At 45.4% G+C, this 16,807-nt stretch overlaps 1 protein-coding gene across 2 annotated transcripts in view; it reads right to left on the reverse strand.

The window, feature by feature from the left end:
- Positions 1-16,564, reverse strand: part of CHSY1 (chondroitin sulfate synthase 1) — an 85,536-nt gene extending 68,972 nt beyond the window's left edge. The window contains exon 1 of one of the 2 annotated variants that reach the window (XM_081551389.1): positions 16,524-16,564. Coding sequence is in view for 1 of the 2 variants with exons in the window: in XM_081551388.1 (XP_081407514.1) it covers positions 15,306-15,628 (323 nt within the window). In the remaining variant the exon portion in view is untranslated. Of the gene's footprint in view, positions 1-15,305; positions 15,694-16,523 lie in introns of those variants that run through there. The other variant, XM_081551388.1, reaches the window with a different exon arrangement.
- Between the last annotated feature and the right edge of the window lie 243 nt (positions 16,565-16,807).

Raw genomic sequence — 16,807 nt, forward strand, 5'->3', positions numbered from 1 at the left:
TAAACCCCTCTGCTCTATAAAACAAAAGATTAAAAAATAAAATTGTTCATTCAACACATTTTCTTGGAACGCTCATCAAGTGCCAAGCATGTGCTAGGCCACAGGGATGCAGTGGTGAGCAAAACACGGATCCTCCAGCTGAAGTGCAGTCAACATGAGGACAGAGAAACATTTCTCTCTAAGAGAAAGGTGAGCAAAGAAAGGATGCGAACCAGAGCGGAGGACGGACTGCTTCCCTGAGGCGGGGGAACATCAAGTGTGGGAAGCAGACCCAGAGCGCAGGGGTAGTCTTAGGGGAGAGCACAGGAAAACTGCAGGGCCTGACAGCCCCCCAGAGATGGGGCCTTTATGCTTTAAAACAGCAGGAAGCCAATGGAGTCAAGGTGAAGGGCCCTGAGTTCTGGAACATAAGAGTTTCGCAGGAAACTGCTCATCCCACTGCCAGAGGAAACATTAGCGGTCAGTTAAGAGAAAACTGATGAATTCAGCTGCCAAACAACAGATTTAAGGCCAACAGACCACATTTTTCCTTTCTTTATGCTTTATGCTTTCTTTATGCTACGTAAAGAGTTGAAGTAGTCTAGCTACAAAAATATATTTATATACAAACGACTTCTAGAAAAAACATACCATAGAGAATAAATGAAACCATACATTTAGCCTTAATACAGTCAAAAAGCATAGTTTCCCAACGATGGCCTTTCCAATACAGTCTTATTGTATGTAACTGTTACAATTGTATTTATTATAGTGAAAAGTGACTGAAAGATCAATGAAAAACATGTATGTTCTCTGTAGGCTCAGATGATGATTAGCATTTTTAGCAATAGTTTTAAATTAGCACATGTACATTGGTTTTTAAACATAATGATATTGCACACTTAAAAGACCACAGTATAGCATAAATATAACTTTTATATGCAGTGGGAAGTCAAAAAAATTGTGTGACTTGCATTCTTGTGATACTTGTTTTTCAGCAGCAGCTACGAATTTCCAGTGTAAATATGAGATATGCCTATGTTGCCAGTTGTAATCACATAATGCCAGCAACTGCAAAATGCATCTTCACTTCAGAGATGCTAAAATGTGAAGACAATGCACATCTTAGAATGTATATAGTATAGTAGTTGTAATGAGTGCTAAGTCGCTTCAGCTGTGTCCAGCTCTTTGCGACCCTATGGACTGTAGTCCACCAGGCTCCTGTCCATGGGCTTCTCCAGGAAAGAATGCTGGAGTGGGTTGCCATGCCCTCCTCCAGGGGATCTTCCCGACCAGGGATCGAACTTGCGCCTCTTCTGTCTCCTGCACAGGCGTGTTCTTTACCACTAGTGCCACCTGATAATGTTTTTCCCTTAATGCCTATGGATTTAAAATGGACCTATAGGTCTTATGCCATTTATAGAACCCTTAACAAAGAATCTGGCATAAATGAAAGCTGACTGGACTACAGAGAATATACCAGATTACTACATGTTTATAAATGACATGCTCCTGAAAAGAAGTATGCAAACATAGCAGGAATGCGGCAATTAATTTAAACAGAAATCAACCCCTCCCATAAAGAGAAAGTCCATTTTAAAATGGCAATGAGCCCCAACCTACACAAAATATGATAACTTATATATCAGTCCCTGGCATGTAATAGTGCTCACCCGTGTGAAGTAAGTGACTGAAAGATTACCTTTGTACATGTGTGGGCATGCTAGAGAGAAGAAACCATTGGCTTCTTATCTTTGAAAAATTTCCAAGAGAGCCACATTAATATTGCTATGTGCACAAAGAAACCAATTTTATCAGAACACAACCAGAACACAATTATTACGGAGTAAACTCCACTCGAGCTGAAATATATTACCATTCATGCTACTTCTGAAATGCAATTTAAAGCTAAATAGTCTGTAGTATCTCACAACTGAGTTTAAAAGGGTAATGAATGAAATCAATTTAGCTTTAGCTTCTATCCCACTGCTTCTATGATTAACAACACAGACCAAGTTCCAAGTAGCACTAAAGTAGTCAATCCCAGAAGCCATTAAAATACTAAAGCATCATGGAATTATCTGGAATACAGGGGCTGAAAGACAACGTCCACCTTCAGAGGAAAAACCTGCTCTCAAGACACAACATAATGTGTGATGGCTAAAAGCATGAACTCAGGAATCAGGTTGTTGGGGTGAGAATCCTGCCTTCACTTTGGGCAAAATATTCAGTGCCTCACTATCTTTATCTGTGAACCAGGGATAATAAAAAATATCTGCTTTATAGGGTTGGGGTGAGGGTTAAATGGATTATTATATCTAAAAATGCCAGCCTGGCATGAGATAAGTACACAGGTGTGACTCATTAGGGAAGACAAGAGTTTGCAAATAAAATAAATAAAAAATGAGAAATAAAAAATGAGAGAGATAGGACACTGTGGGCTGAACTTAGAATAGCCGGTCTCAAGATTACACACCAAAGTGAAACCGCTGAGATAAACGCTGCTTATTTCTGGTGAAAAAACTGACACTTAAGCTATATGACAAGTTCTATTATATTGTGACCCTCAAGACAACATCAGGGTGCAAATCTAACTTTAAAAGTGCTCTCACTTAAAACGCCGGAATCCTTCATACTAAACTGAGGATGACGCTCGTTTGGTCTGGCTCTGCTTCCCGTGGCCGCCCCACAGAGAACAGAGAGGGGAGCGCTGGCGGGACAACCGTCCCTGAAGTGATCGACACTTGAACTGTAACCCGAAAGGCGCTAATTTGTCCAGGAAGAGCAAGCAATTAATTTTCAAAACAGACAATCTAACTCAAACCATCTTTGAAAGCCTCTCTGCAGTTTTAAGGTAATGCCAACCATTATTATCTTTTCCTCAGGTAACCCAGGGAAAAATCTCATGCTGCCCTTTTGCTTAGATGGCTGCTGATTTGAGGGAAATCTTTCAATATGGAGTTGTTGTAAATCCTTTAATCTCGGTAAATTACGATCGTTTAACTTAGGATACCTTCAGCTTAACTAGCTCCATAAAGTTAAAGCGTTGTGGAACACAAACTATGATTCACCACCCTAGGGGAACCAAGGTGAGGGCATTGATAATTCCAAAGAAATGAAGAAAATGCTACTGAAGAAGCAAACTGCTCTCCCCTTTCTGAGACAGAAACAGGTTAGCATCCTTAATTTTCATAAGCAAGCATCAATTTTGCCATCAACACATTTGTAACTGGCGAGGAAGAGCTCCCAGTTAACTGACACCACAGAACATTTGAATGGGTCCCCGCCGGAAAGCTCACTTTTCAATGAGCTGATAACCAACTCCTGCTAAAGCAGACAAGATAACTGAAATCTGCAAATGCCAACCCAATAACCTTCCTTGCCTCCAGGCTTCTCAACCCTGCCCCTATACCAAGTTAAGTCACAGTGAAGTCACGCAGCTGGACAACATTAGCTTCGCTGAGGAATGCCTTTGCTGAATTGGGATTTAATAACAGTCTCCATCTCTATTTATGCCACTTTAAGAAAAACTACATAAAATACGTTTCCATGCAAAACCACATCTACAGCATGAGTACTGTCCTGGGTACACATTCATGTAGGTAAATTTTAAAAGCAAGCAATAGAATACTTGTGATATGTACACACACAAAGTAAAATAATGTACAACTCTACCCCAAAGTGTTTACTATAGTTATTTTTGGATAGAGGATCAGAAGGGATTTACTTTTCTTCATGTTTTCTACAACAAATACAGTTATGGAAAAAAATTTTTAAGTCCAGGGAAAAGCTTCAAACTAAAAAGCATCCAAAGAAATAGAACTTGATAAGAGATAATTTTGTGTAATACTTTTTACTCTATTAATGGGAAAAAAACTAAGAGAAAAATGGAGTAAGATTGAGTACTTTTCTTTCACATTTTCTAAGCTTTAAAAGTTAAATTAAGTTTTATAAACAAGGGGAGATTTTCTGCGAGTTGCCCCGAATCACTATTACATATGTGGTCTGATGGTTACAGTGTAAGTTTGAAAGGACTCATATGATCAAATCACTTTGCAATTTCTAGTCAAGGAAGAAAGGGAGAATATAGTTTTCCCCTACGAATTGATAGGTTTATTTGTTTGTTCAGTCGCTCAGTCACGTCTGATTCTTTGTGACCCCATGGACTGCAGCATGCCAGGCTTCCCTGTCCTTTGCTATCTCCCTGAGTTTGCTCAAATTCATGTTCACTGAGCCAGTGATGCCATCCAACCATCTCACCCTCTGTAGTCCCCTTCTTCTCCTGCTCTCAATCTGTCCCAGCATCAAGGTCTTCTCCAATGAGCTGGCTCTTTCCATCAGGTGGCCAAAGTATTGGAACTTCAGCATCAGTCCTTCCAATGAATATTCAGGGTTGATTTCCTTTAGGATGGACTGGTTGGATCTCCTTGCAGTCCAAGGGACTCTCAAGAGTCTTCTCCAACAACACAGTTCAAGTATCAGTTCTTCAGCGCTCAGCCTTCTTTATGGTCCAACTCTCACATCCATACATGACTACTGGAAAAACCATAGCTCTGATTGCTGCTGCTGCTGCTAAGTCTCTTCAGTCGTGGCCGACTCTGTGTGACCCCATAGATGGCAGCCCACCAGGCTCCCCCGTCCCTGGGATTCTCCAGGCAAGAACACTGGAGTGGGTTGCCATTTCCTTCTCCAATGCATGAAAGTGAAAAGTGAAAGTGAAGTCGCTCAGTCATGTCCAACTCGTAGTAACCCTATGGGCTGCAGCCTACCAGGCTCCTCCGTCCATGGGATTTTCCAGGCAAGAGTACTGGAGTGGGCTGCCATTGTCTTCTCCAATAGCTCTGACTAGATGGACCTTTGTTGGCAAAATGATGCCTCTGCTTTTTAATGCTGTTTGTCTAGGCTGGTCATGGCTTGTCTTCCAAGGAGCAAGAAAGAGTTTTTTAATTTCATGGTTGCAGTCACCATCCAGTGATTTTGGAGCCCAAGTAAATACAGTTTGTCACTGTTTCCATTGTTTCCCCATCTATTTGCCATGAAGTGATGGGACCAGATGCCATGATCTTAGTTTTTTGAATGTGGAGTTTTAAGCCAGCTTTTTCACTCTCCTCTTTCACTTTCATCAAGAGGCTCTTCAGTTCCTCTTCACTTTCTACCGTAAGGGTGGTGTCATCTGCATATCTGAGGTTATTGATATCTCTCCCGGCAATCTTGATTCCAGCTGGTGATTCATCTAGCTTGGCATTTTGTATGATGCACTCTGCATATAAGTTAAATAAGCAGGGTGACAATATACAGCCTTGATGTACTCCTTTCATGATTTTGAACCAGCTTGTTATTCCATGCCTGTTTCTAACTGTTGCTTCTTGATCTGCACACAGGTTTTGCAGGAGGCAGGTAAGGTATTCTAATCGAGGAAGCAGTAGCAGATGTTTTTCTGGAATTTCCTTGCTTTTTCTATGATCCAACAAATGTTGGCAATTTGATCTCTGGTTCCTCTGCCTTTTCTAAACCCAGCTTGGACATTTGGAAGTTCTCAGTTCATATACGGCTAAAGCCTAGCTTGAAGGATTTTTGAGCATTACCTTGCTAGCATGTGAAATAAGTGCAACTGTGCAGTAGTTTGAACCTTCTCTGGCATTGCCCTTCTTTGGAACTAGAATGAAAACTGACCTTTTCCAGTCCTGTGGCCCTTGCTGAGTTTTCCAAATTTGCTGGCACACTGAGTACAGCACTTTTACAAATCTTTCAGGATTTGAAATAGCTCAGCTGAAATTTCATCACCTCCACTAGTTTTTTGTTTGTAGTAATGCTTCCTAAGGCCCACTTGACTTTACACTCCAGGATGTTTGGCTCCTGTAATTATGTTTGTGTAATTAAATGTGCACATTTATATTCTTCCCTATTACAGAAAGGATTTAACCAAAATGCATACAAGATGGAAATAATCATCAGGAAAATTAGGCAAAAAGAAAAACAAAATTAGGAAAGTTGGAGCAAGGCACGAGGGTTGTACCTGTAGCAGAGAGGACAAAATCAGGGCAGGGGCTGCCTGCCCACCCCAGTACCCAGGACCAGGATCACCCAGTGAGCTCAGGGGCGAGGCCTCATCAGTCGTCACACGTCCTCTACACCTGCTAACATGGAACCAAGTTTAGTTGCAAGCCTTCCAGCAGGCAACCAAGAGAAGTCACAAGACTGCACCCCATTGTTCAGGGTTAGGTGAAATAATAATTCTAGACACTAAGACCTCAAGGGAGTTTCTCCCCTGCGTCTACGGCAAAGACATGGAGCAAAGGTACGAACACCCTCACAGGAGGCACAGCGCGATGGAGCGCAGTCTTAGCTCAACCTCCCAAAAAAGCCCCTGAAGGACACGTCTACACCACTAGGCAGAGCGGCCACGGGCCTGGAGAACTCGGAGGGCTTCCCAGGCAGGCTACCCAGGGAGGACTCACAGCCTCTCCCGGAACTGAAGGAATGTCCCTGGCAGGATACCACAAGCCTTATTCAGCCCATCACCTCCAGAAGCACTGCAGTCGGAGTCCTTAGCTGCAGGTTCCCTCTTCCGGATATGCGGCTTCCTCTTTTTAAATGTTTAACTGCCTCGCTGCTATGACATGAGCAATCTCAAAATCTTTTTGGAAGTAGGTGGAGAAGTATATAACAGGGATCACAAATGCTGGGAAAATTTTTTAAAGGAAAAATCAAATTAGACCACTTACCATTAATCCTAAAAACTAGACTTAAGGTGAAAGCAAATATTAAAGAGCTCCCCCATCCAATAAAGCTGTTGGAGGGTGCATTACAGCTTCCCACCTCAACAATGGCCTGAGCACAGGCCCAGGAGGCAGTACCAAGGTATTAAGAGCAATCTGCCCTTTGAGTCTAGATTCACATCAAACAATAGAAACACTTATCAACAGAGACCATAAAAATGCCATGCATGAAACACAAGAATTAAAATCTGGAGTGTTAATAGAAGAAGATAAATTCTGATCCTGTGGTCCATTTCCAAGCTTCAAGTTTTAGCTACTTTTAGAAAGCTATAAGTTTACATTTTGCTGGTTACACTTAAAAAGTGTAAACACACAACTAATTCCTAACCATGCATAAGCAAAATTAAGTTTTCAAATGTAATTTTAAGAAAAAAAAATCAGTGTTGTTTAAAACCACCGTGAGCCCACAGTGAACTCCTGTGAAGCCAGTCTTCTTCCTCTGCTGGAGTGCTCCCTGGCATCTTGCCTGCTTCACAATCACCAACAACGCAAAAGCAGTTATGGCGTACGGGGCAGTGTGCGCCGAGGGCATCAGACACTCCACCTTATGACAACGCCACGAGGTGTGAGAGGTACCAAGACCCACAATTGACAGAGGAGGAGACTGAGGCTCAGAGCCAGGTCAGTAACTTGCCCGAGATCACAAAGCTAAACACGTGGACGCCAGGCCACCAGTGCGGCCTGACTCGAACACGTCCACTGGAGCGCCTATGGCTTGTCCATCTCCACGCTGCTCCCAGGTCACCACCCACACTCCTCCTGCAGCCCCTCCTCCACTGCTGTGTGTGCTTAGCCGCTCAGTCGTGTCCAACTCTGTGCGACCCCAAGGACTGCAGCCCGCCAGGCTCCTCTGTCCGTGGGGATTCTCCAGGCAAGACCACTGGAATGGGCGGCCATGCCCTCCTCCAGGGGATCTTCCCAACCCAGGGATGGAACCCAGGTCTCCCACATCGCAGGAGGATTCTTTACCGTCTGAGTCACCAGGGAAGCCTCGCATGAGAAAACGGTCATCACAGACAGGGAGAGCAGCCCTATGCCCGTCTCAGTTACTGCCCCCCATGGTATCGTCTGCCTGGCTGAGACCTGCCCATCAAAGGACACCTTCATAGTTTGGGCTGATTTCAAAGGCCAGAAGGCTTCATTCAAAACTAACTTTCTGAAACTTTCATTCTGTCTTTGCCTCCCTCTGTCACTCCAAATCCTGCCCAATTATTTTCTGGTATTAGGTTGCATCTAGGTTCAATTTACAAAGCAATCATTTTAATGGCATTAATAGCTACATCTTCAATCATCCTCAGGCTTTGCAAGCCCCGAGTTGACATCAAATCGGAGCAGACCACCTCATTTTTAATCATCCACAGAAAAATGTACTTAACTACAGAACAAATATAGTAGCCATGAACGCTTCAGTCCATGACACAATTAGGGTGAGATGAACAATTTCACTACCTTGTTCTAAAAAGATTTATTAATTTTATCTCTTGGCTGTGGAGGGTCTTTGTTGCCACACACAGGCTTTCTCCAGCTGGCGGTGCAGGCTGCTCAGCCGTGGCTTCTACTGCGGAGCGTGGGCTCGAGGCTCACAGGCTCAGCCATTGTGCCAAATGGGCTCAGTTGCTCCACGGTAGGGAGGATCTTCCCAGAACAGGGATCAAACCGGGGCCCCCTGCATTGTGAGGCGGATTCTTTACCACTGGACCACCAGGGAAGCCCCAGTTTCAGTCCTTTCACACTGTAACTAAGTTTCTCATTCCTCCAGTTTCATCCAGAACCAGAAGCCAAAAAGACACTGACAGAAGATGGAGGCATAGAATACTTACTATGAATATACAAAAGCCCTCACATTAAAAATGCTGTCACCTGACTCTCCTATCATCTGGAAGTGTACATATACAGGAACTGGTGAATTACAGTTACACTAACACCAAATATATGTGTTATCCCTACATTTGGGGGCAGGAATAATTGTCATTTACTGAAACAAGAATGGCCCTGACTTCAAACCCCAGGGAACCCAGGGCCAACATGACCCCTGTGCCCAGCAGTCTTGCAGGTACCTGCAATTAACACACACAAAACTGCATTCACAGTTCCTCCCAAGAGCTGTCACCTCTCTGTTTTTTAAAAAACTGTAGTTACGTTGCTTTATTATAAAATAAGTTCTCACTGCAGAAAAACTCAAAAATACAAAAAGTGCCAAGAATATGAAAAATCATTCAGCATCATGGTATGTATATCTTTTATACTTTCTTTTCTATATCACACAAAAAGAAACATTTATTTCATTTGATTTTAAAAATGGTCTCATATTTGGCATACAATTTTAAAACCTACTCTCATTTAGACATATTATGAACTTTTTTCATTTCAATAAACATATTTCAGCCACACCATTTTTTAAGATTAGAGAAGCAGATCACAAAATGGACAAACTAGAGAAATCAACCATGGTCCGTAGTTCCTAATGCAGGACACCAAAGGTTCTTGCAATTCTCACTTCATAGAATACATACTTGAGCACATTTTTAAATTCCTTTGGAAACATTTCTAGTGGAATTGCTAGATCTCAGCTCCCAGTCCCAATGAACTGTTCTTTCTCATCATCCCTTCACTACCTCCTGCTATTTCACATTTCCAGGAACCTGTTGTGTCTGCCCCAGAAACCCCAGTTTATCCTTCAAGACTATGCAAGGGAAGAGGGGTAAGATTGCGAGTGAGACCTTCCTCAATCCCTTTCACAAGTCAGTGCAGACCTCTCTCTTCTGCACCTACACAGTAACAAGTCCAGGCACCTTGCAAGCCCTATCATTCAACAGTATCATTTGCTTCCTTCCCTAGACAATTAATTCCACAAGAATGGAATTATTAACCTACTTTCAAAAACTGCAGCTTAACTAATGAATGGGGAAAAATGAAATTGCCAATGCAACAAAAACACAATCGTGTATATCTTCTATTGACAACCACAACTCTCCTTGGAATATTCTGTTTGAAGACATCCAGATCTGGAACCATGATATGTAACATTAAACTCATTTTCAAGACTGCAATTTTCACCAGTTTGCTCATACAGGTCATTTATAATGTGAAACGGGTTGTGCCCCCCAAAGTTCACTTACATGTTAATTATTTTGATTACAGAAGGGCTTTCGGTAATTTTTTGCCAAACTGAATCCTGAGAAAGCAAGCACTGCTTTAAACTGTTTCAAGATAAACATGGTTTACAGCATTCAAGAAAGAAGGAACTCTGAGATCTGCTCATGGAGATTGGTAAAAGGAACAGTTTGCCTTCATTTAAAACATTAGGAAGAGGCCATTAATTGATAAAACATCTTGCAATAAGGTTCTTGTATCTAAAGCTAGTGTTTCTTGAACTTTCTTCACATAATTCACTATAAACTGATGCTAATATTTAAGAGCGCCCTTTATGACTCCTGGGGCAAAGAACGGAAACCACCCACCCCTCTATTCTGAGAAAAAGAACAAATCAGTCCCCCATCTTCAGCCCAGGGGAAGCAAGAGTCAAGATAAACAGATAGTGTTGTATTAGTTTAGTGTTCGGGGCATAAAAGTGGACCGAAATCTAAATACAATTTTTTTTAATCAAAACATTCATTAAAAAAAAAAATCCAAATAGCACCAAAACTCTCTCAGCAAGAACAGGTAAGTGTAGCCAAGTAATGTTGGAAATGGAAGAGTAACCAAGGGGACTTGTCGACCGGATATTAAAATATTATTCAACCTTCAATCATTTCAGTGGGTGGCACTGGAACAAGAACAGACGGATAGATCAATGAAACAAAACAGGAAGTCCAAAAACATGCCCAAGAATCTTGAGTATGATGAAGACAGCATTTCAAATTGGTAGGGAAATGGGAGCTTATTTAACAGGTTGGTGCTGAGACAATGTTATCATTTGGGGTGAAAATGATGGTGAGATGGTTTGAACCCCTTCTAAAATGAGAAAAATGTTACTTAAAAAAAAAAAAAAATCCTGGGGCTCCACTGGTTGTTCACCAGTTAAGACAGCACGCTTCCAATGCAGGGGGAGTAGCTGCAATCCCTGGCTGGGGAACTAAGATCCCACAAGCTGAGAAGCACAGTCAAGAAAAAAATCTCTCCAGGGCAATAAACTTTCTGTGCTTAGGGGAAAAAAAAAAATCAGTCCTGAAAGGAAGAGACTGAACTACATGGACATCTAACTTCTGTATATCAAATGATGTAACTAAGAAAAATATGAAAAAAAAAAAAATTGCAGCTCGTAACAGTAAGACATAATGAACCCAGCCAGAGACTCCAATGAACTATCACTAACTGGCATACTAAATTACTTTGGAAGAATCACAGAACCATTTTAAAGTGAAATTATCTAGAATACAAATACTTTGCAGATGGGTTAAAAAAAAAGAAACAGAACACTTATATACTGACTTGTAGAACATCACCCTATCCAGAACCCTAAGGGAATTTTAGTTTAAGACAGCGTCAGAGTTCCAACACTGTAATCAATTCCTTTTAAAATTCATTACATTTATAAAACTAAGCATACATCCACCCACTCCTACACAAAACCAGATCTCTGCTGACCTACTTCCTTCCCCCTAAATTCATTCTTCCTCTGCTAAGTCGCTTCAGTCGTGTCCGACTCTGTGCGACCCCATAGATGGCAGCCCACCAGGCTCTGCCGTCCCTAGGATTCTCCAGGCAAGAATACTGGAGTGGGCTGCCATTTCCATTCCTCCTCTAGCTTTCCCCATCTCAATAAATGACACCGCCACCCATCCTTTATTTCAAGGCAAAATCCTAGAAATTATCCTGAATTCCTCTCTGCTTCACAGCCTCTGATGCATTTTGTCAACATGTCCCCAACTCTGGCTCCTGAATACATCCTGGGGCCATGCCCTTCTCTCCATCCCAACCATCTTCACCTAGACCACCTCCTACAGCTCCTTGCTCCTCCACAACCTATTCACACAATAGCAAGAATTAACTTTTCAGAATATAATGCAAGCCCCTCCCTTTCCCACCTTAACCGTCCAAGTGAAAGTCGCTCAGTCGTGTCCTACTCTTTGGAAGCCCATGGACCATACAGTCCATGGAATTCTCCAGGCCGGAATACTGGAGTGGGTAGCCTTTCCCTCCTCCAGGGGATCGTCCCAACCCAGGATTCTTTACCAGCTGAGCTGCAAGGGATGCTCAAGAACACTGGAGTGGGTAGCCGATCCCCTCTCCAGCAGATGTTTCCGACCCAGGAATCGAAGTGGGGTCTCCTGCATTGCAGGCAAATTCCCTACCAACTGAGCTACCAGGGAAGCCCAAAACCTCCAAAGGTTTTCTAATTCACTTAGAGTAAAATTCCATGACACCAGACACTCATCTTCTTTCTTTTATTGATCTTCTTCAAGTTCCAAACTGATTCCTGTCTTATAATTTACCAGCTTTTCCCTCTGCCATCAATGTCATCAATGCCATTCCCAGATCTCAACCCAAACACCACATTCTCGGAGGTGTTCCCCAAACATCTAACAGAAACAGGACATCACTCACCCTGCCTTTACCCTGCTCTATTTGTTCCACAGTACCCATCACTAGCTGAAACCCTCTTTTCAAGTATCTGTCCGTCTCACTAGAACAGAAGCTCCATGAGAACAAGCATCTTCACTTTTGTGTTCCCAAACATTCAGAGTCCAGACCCAAGGCACCATGCGCATATTTGTTGAATGAAGGCATGAATCCTAAGTGTATGGGATCATTTTGATGAACCAAAATTACTCTCGTGAACATAAGAGCTACGGTATCTGTTCAGTGCCTGTGAAGGAGCGCTACTGCTGGCCTGTCTGAAGGTTATACTTTGAGTTTTGCTTTGCCTGCTTGTTAAAATCTGTTTCTTGCCTGCTTTCAGCTGTCGCTGCACTGCTAACATCTACTAGTGATCCCTCTCCTCATTGGAAGCATATGGCAAAACTGAAAAGTCGGTAATGATGGTGCTCTCCCATCACTTAAGTGCACCAACTTTAGTGCAGACAAGTGTATCTCCTTGAATTTTCCAAAGGCTTTTATAGCTCCTTTCTGAAGCTCAGTTAGTAGTCCCTAAATCTGAATTCTGACATTGTCAACATCCTAGCATAAAAGTACATCATAGTGCCATCTTTCTAAAAATATTGCCATCTCCTTCAACCTATAAGCCAAACAAAAATTTTACTTTAATAAACAAAAATAAAAACATTGACTTTTTTTCTAAGGTAAAGAATGTATTCACCTTTCAGCGGAAATGTAAAACTCAGTGCCAAACTAGAGTTCTACCCTGTGCTAGAAGATTCAAGCCAACTTTTACACTGCGTGAAATTTCCAGTTTAAGAGCTGAGTGTGGACTTCTGGCCCAGGCTGCAAAGCACAGCAAAGCCATAATTATAAGTTACATCCTATAACCTCCATCCCAATTTTGGCTTTCCCCAAAAGTTCCTTAAGGCTAAAATCGTCTTGTGTCATCTCCTGCAGCCAGTCTAAACACAACGTTGACGGGCTGAGAAGCAGAGAACCTTAACCAGAAAAGCAGGTCCACCCCCAGGCTCCAACTAATGTGACTACTTAAGATCAGAGTGATACAAGAAGTGTGCAGGAAAGCTGACAAAACGACTGAATACTGTTTCCTGGTAAGAGTTTTATCAAAAAGGCAGAGCTTCCACAAGAAGGGCCAGAGGACAAATTATGTTCCTACTTTTCCCTAGCTGCCTTAAAGAAAATAAACAATAAGATAAAATCCTACATCCAAAAAAGATGAGGTAGGAGATTTGGAAAGGAGGCCAAGCATAGAGCCTCAAGCATGGGTTTTGGGGAAAGATCATTTCCAAGTGTTAAATAGTATCCAGTTTGCAAACCACTTCCGAGAACTGCTGGTGTTACCAGGACCCCTTCTAGTTTGTGATTTTGTATCTACGAAAAAGTATTTGCTTGGGGGGAGTTACATGTCCACTATTTGAACAAAGCACTTTGGTAACTGTCCCAAACTTGTGATTTCAAGGAACTTGTCATCAAACTGGAGCCATATAGATTTACTTTAAAAACCATGCTGTAAACAATGTATACAGCTCACCTTCAATTTCTGATTGGATATTCTTCCGTTTTTTCAAAAATCAAATGCTTTTTTGATGTACACTTGAAACACTGTAAATCAACTATACTTCAACGGGAAAAAAAAAAAAACAACCCATGAAACAGCAAAAAGCACAACTCCACCTAATTCAACAGATCTGGGAGAAAACCATGACCTGCATGTTTGTTCCCAAGTCACGATCTCAGTCAAATATATGCTACCTTTTCTAACCTTTTCAGGCATTCAGTCCCCTTCTGGCAGAACCTAGGTTATGGACTTAAACAAAATCCCAGTGGAAACACACAGGAATGGGGAATCAATGCACCGAAAAGGCAGACATGCTCTATTGCTCTCTGCCTTCCTTTCCAACCCTTTACTTCCTCTTGGAGAGGAACGGAGACCCAAATATGCTTTTCTCCTTACAACATCTAACGCCTGAAAATTCAGACCAGGACTACAGTTAAAAGCTGAAGTTATGACGGTTATAAATTAAGAACCAACAACAACTAGCTTGGCCTCGCTCAGTAATGACTGCTCTAAGAGTCCATTCCCAACAGACTTCTCAGGTTGGTTTGCCCTGTGGTTGGATGAATACCAAATCTTATCTGTGAGCAAGCATTTCTGTACCTCACACATATAAGGTTTCCATTAAATCTCTTTACTGAATCTATTAATACATCCTTCTTCCACCTCAAATTCATTCCAATATCATCTCTCTTTCACTCTTCTACAGATTACTTTGGCTGATCCCTTTGTTAATCTTGAACATGATTCCGGCCACTTTCCTGACTCATATGGCCAGCTAGGACCCAGATACCGGATAACACACACGTCACTAAATTGGGCTAGTTAACAACGAATCTACCATGAGCCAAGAACTGGCTTTTCCCAAAGGTTTTCTCTCCAATTACAGAACAGTCTGGTGGGGTTGAGTGTGCAGCGTGTACCCCTTCCATTTACCAGAATGGTTCCAACAGTGAAAACTGCAAGTGGAAGGCCTCTAACCAAACTAACTTAGGCTCTAGTTCTGTAAGGCTAAAAGTGCAGGTTTCAGAGACTCGAATCATAACCCCCGCTGCCACCACTATCACCAGTGCTGTGCTGAGTTTTCCAAACACTCTTATGAGAGTTTGGAAATGTTCAATCGTGCTCATTCAACAAAGGAAAGGACTTGGACAAGAAAAGATGAAGCGCGGAGCAGAAAGTCCGAGTGAAGACTACACCCAGAGGGGCCACGCTGGTCCGCTGGACCCCCAAGCCCCTGCTTTGGAGCGTTGCGCTCGCTATACCGCCCCTGAGCCCTCTGCCAACGCCGGGCACGCCCCGCGGGGCACAGCGGCCCCACGGAAGCCCAGCGAGCACCGGGTCCGGGAAGCAGGCGAAGGCGCGCGCCGCAGGCGGGCCGCGGGGCAGCGCGCTCGGATGCTGGACGCCGCCCGGAAGCGGGGGCTCACCTGAAGGCCGCCACCGCGCGGGTCTGCAGGTACTTCTGGGCGGTCATGACTCCCACGAAGAGAAAGTTCCTGTCGCGCGGGACGCCATCCTGGGCCTCGCCGTGGGGCCAGAGGCGCGGCCCGCGCGCATCCCCGCGCGCCCCGCCGGCCAAGGGCACCGCGGCCGCCTGCCCGGGCCGGCAAGCCTCGGGGCTGGCGCGGCGCCGCGGGCCCGCCCGCTTCAACTCGGAGGCGCGGGGCAGCACGAGCCGCGAGGCCAGCACGAATCCCAGCACCAGCCCGAGCAGCACGCTGAGCCAGGCGCGCCGGCCGCGCACGGCCATGCCCGCGCCGCGCCGCCCGCCGGGCCGCCGCCGCCGCCGCCGCTCCGCGCGCCCTCAGCCCGCCCGCCGCGGCCAGCCCGCCCTACGCGGCCCCGCCCGGGCAGCGCCGCCGCTGCGGCGGCCCGGCCGTGCCCATCGCGGAGCGCGGGCCGCCCGCAGGCCCCGCGCCGGCGCTCGGTCCCGCTCGCGCGCCCCCGCCTTCAGGGGCGCAGCATACCCGGCGCGCGCCGGCCGCGGCCCCGCGCCGCGCCCGGCGCCCCGCGCCCCCCGGCCGGCTCGGCTCCCCGCGCGGCGCCCTCCGGGCGCTCGGCTCCGCTGGCGCTGCGCGCGGCGCGCTGCTGTCCGTGGCCGGCGCCGGCGCGGCCGCTGCTCATCGTCCGGCTCCGCGCGCCATCGCCGCGGGGGCGCCGCACGTCACGCACGGCGCGCAGGGGGCGGTGCGCTGTGGCCCCGCTCGGGACCCGTCCGCGCCGCGCGATTGGCGCAGCGGTGAATGGGGGGCGGTTCACGTGGCGAAAGTTTGCCCGAAAAAGAAAGCCCACCTCGGGGCCCCGCCCACGCGGTCTGCGGCGGCCGCCGGGCGGAGGGGGCGTGGGCCGGGCTCGGCGCCGCCTGGGGCCCGGAGCGAGGCGCCCGGCCGCCCGTTACCCGCCCGGCGGCCCGCCCCGGGCATCCCTGCCGCGGAGCTGGCCCGAGGCCGTCCCGCCCGGCCTCCGGCTGCCGCGAGACCCTGCGCCAGCGTGGATCTTAGCAGGGATTTCTAAGAAGGGGCTTCTTGGTCCTGGAACACTGCCCTCGTGGAGGACGAGCCGCGCGTTCCTCCTGCACACACTATCCTCAGACACACCCGCCTCCCCACGCCCAGCCCTCCAGCCGGGCGGACCTCTCCAGCTACCTTCCCTGCGTCTTCCCGATTCACACTGTATCTTTGTTCCCACAGCTCTGTGGGTACGAGCGAGCATGTATAGCATAAACAGCTCAGGAGCCGTTTGAAACGTGCATGACTGCAGAATGAACCGTGAATTCAGCTACCTTGTTCTCTGCTACTAGTTTCTAAGCTAAAAAAAGAAAGAAAGAAAAAAGAAGCTATACTCAGTGTCCAACTAGCAGCATTTAACACTAGCAGCATTTAAAGGATGTTGAAGAAATGGTAGATGATGTTAATACGCTTTTATTTAC

The sequence above is a fragment of the Giraffa tippelskirchi genome, chromosome 12 (assembly GCF_054371585.1).
Source record: "Giraffa tippelskirchi isolate mGirTip1 chromosome 12, T2T-mGirTip1v1.2.pri, whole genome shotgun sequence".
In the NCBI taxonomy this organism is placed as follows: domain Eukaryota; kingdom Metazoa; phylum Chordata; class Mammalia; order Artiodactyla; family Giraffidae; genus Giraffa; species Giraffa tippelskirchi.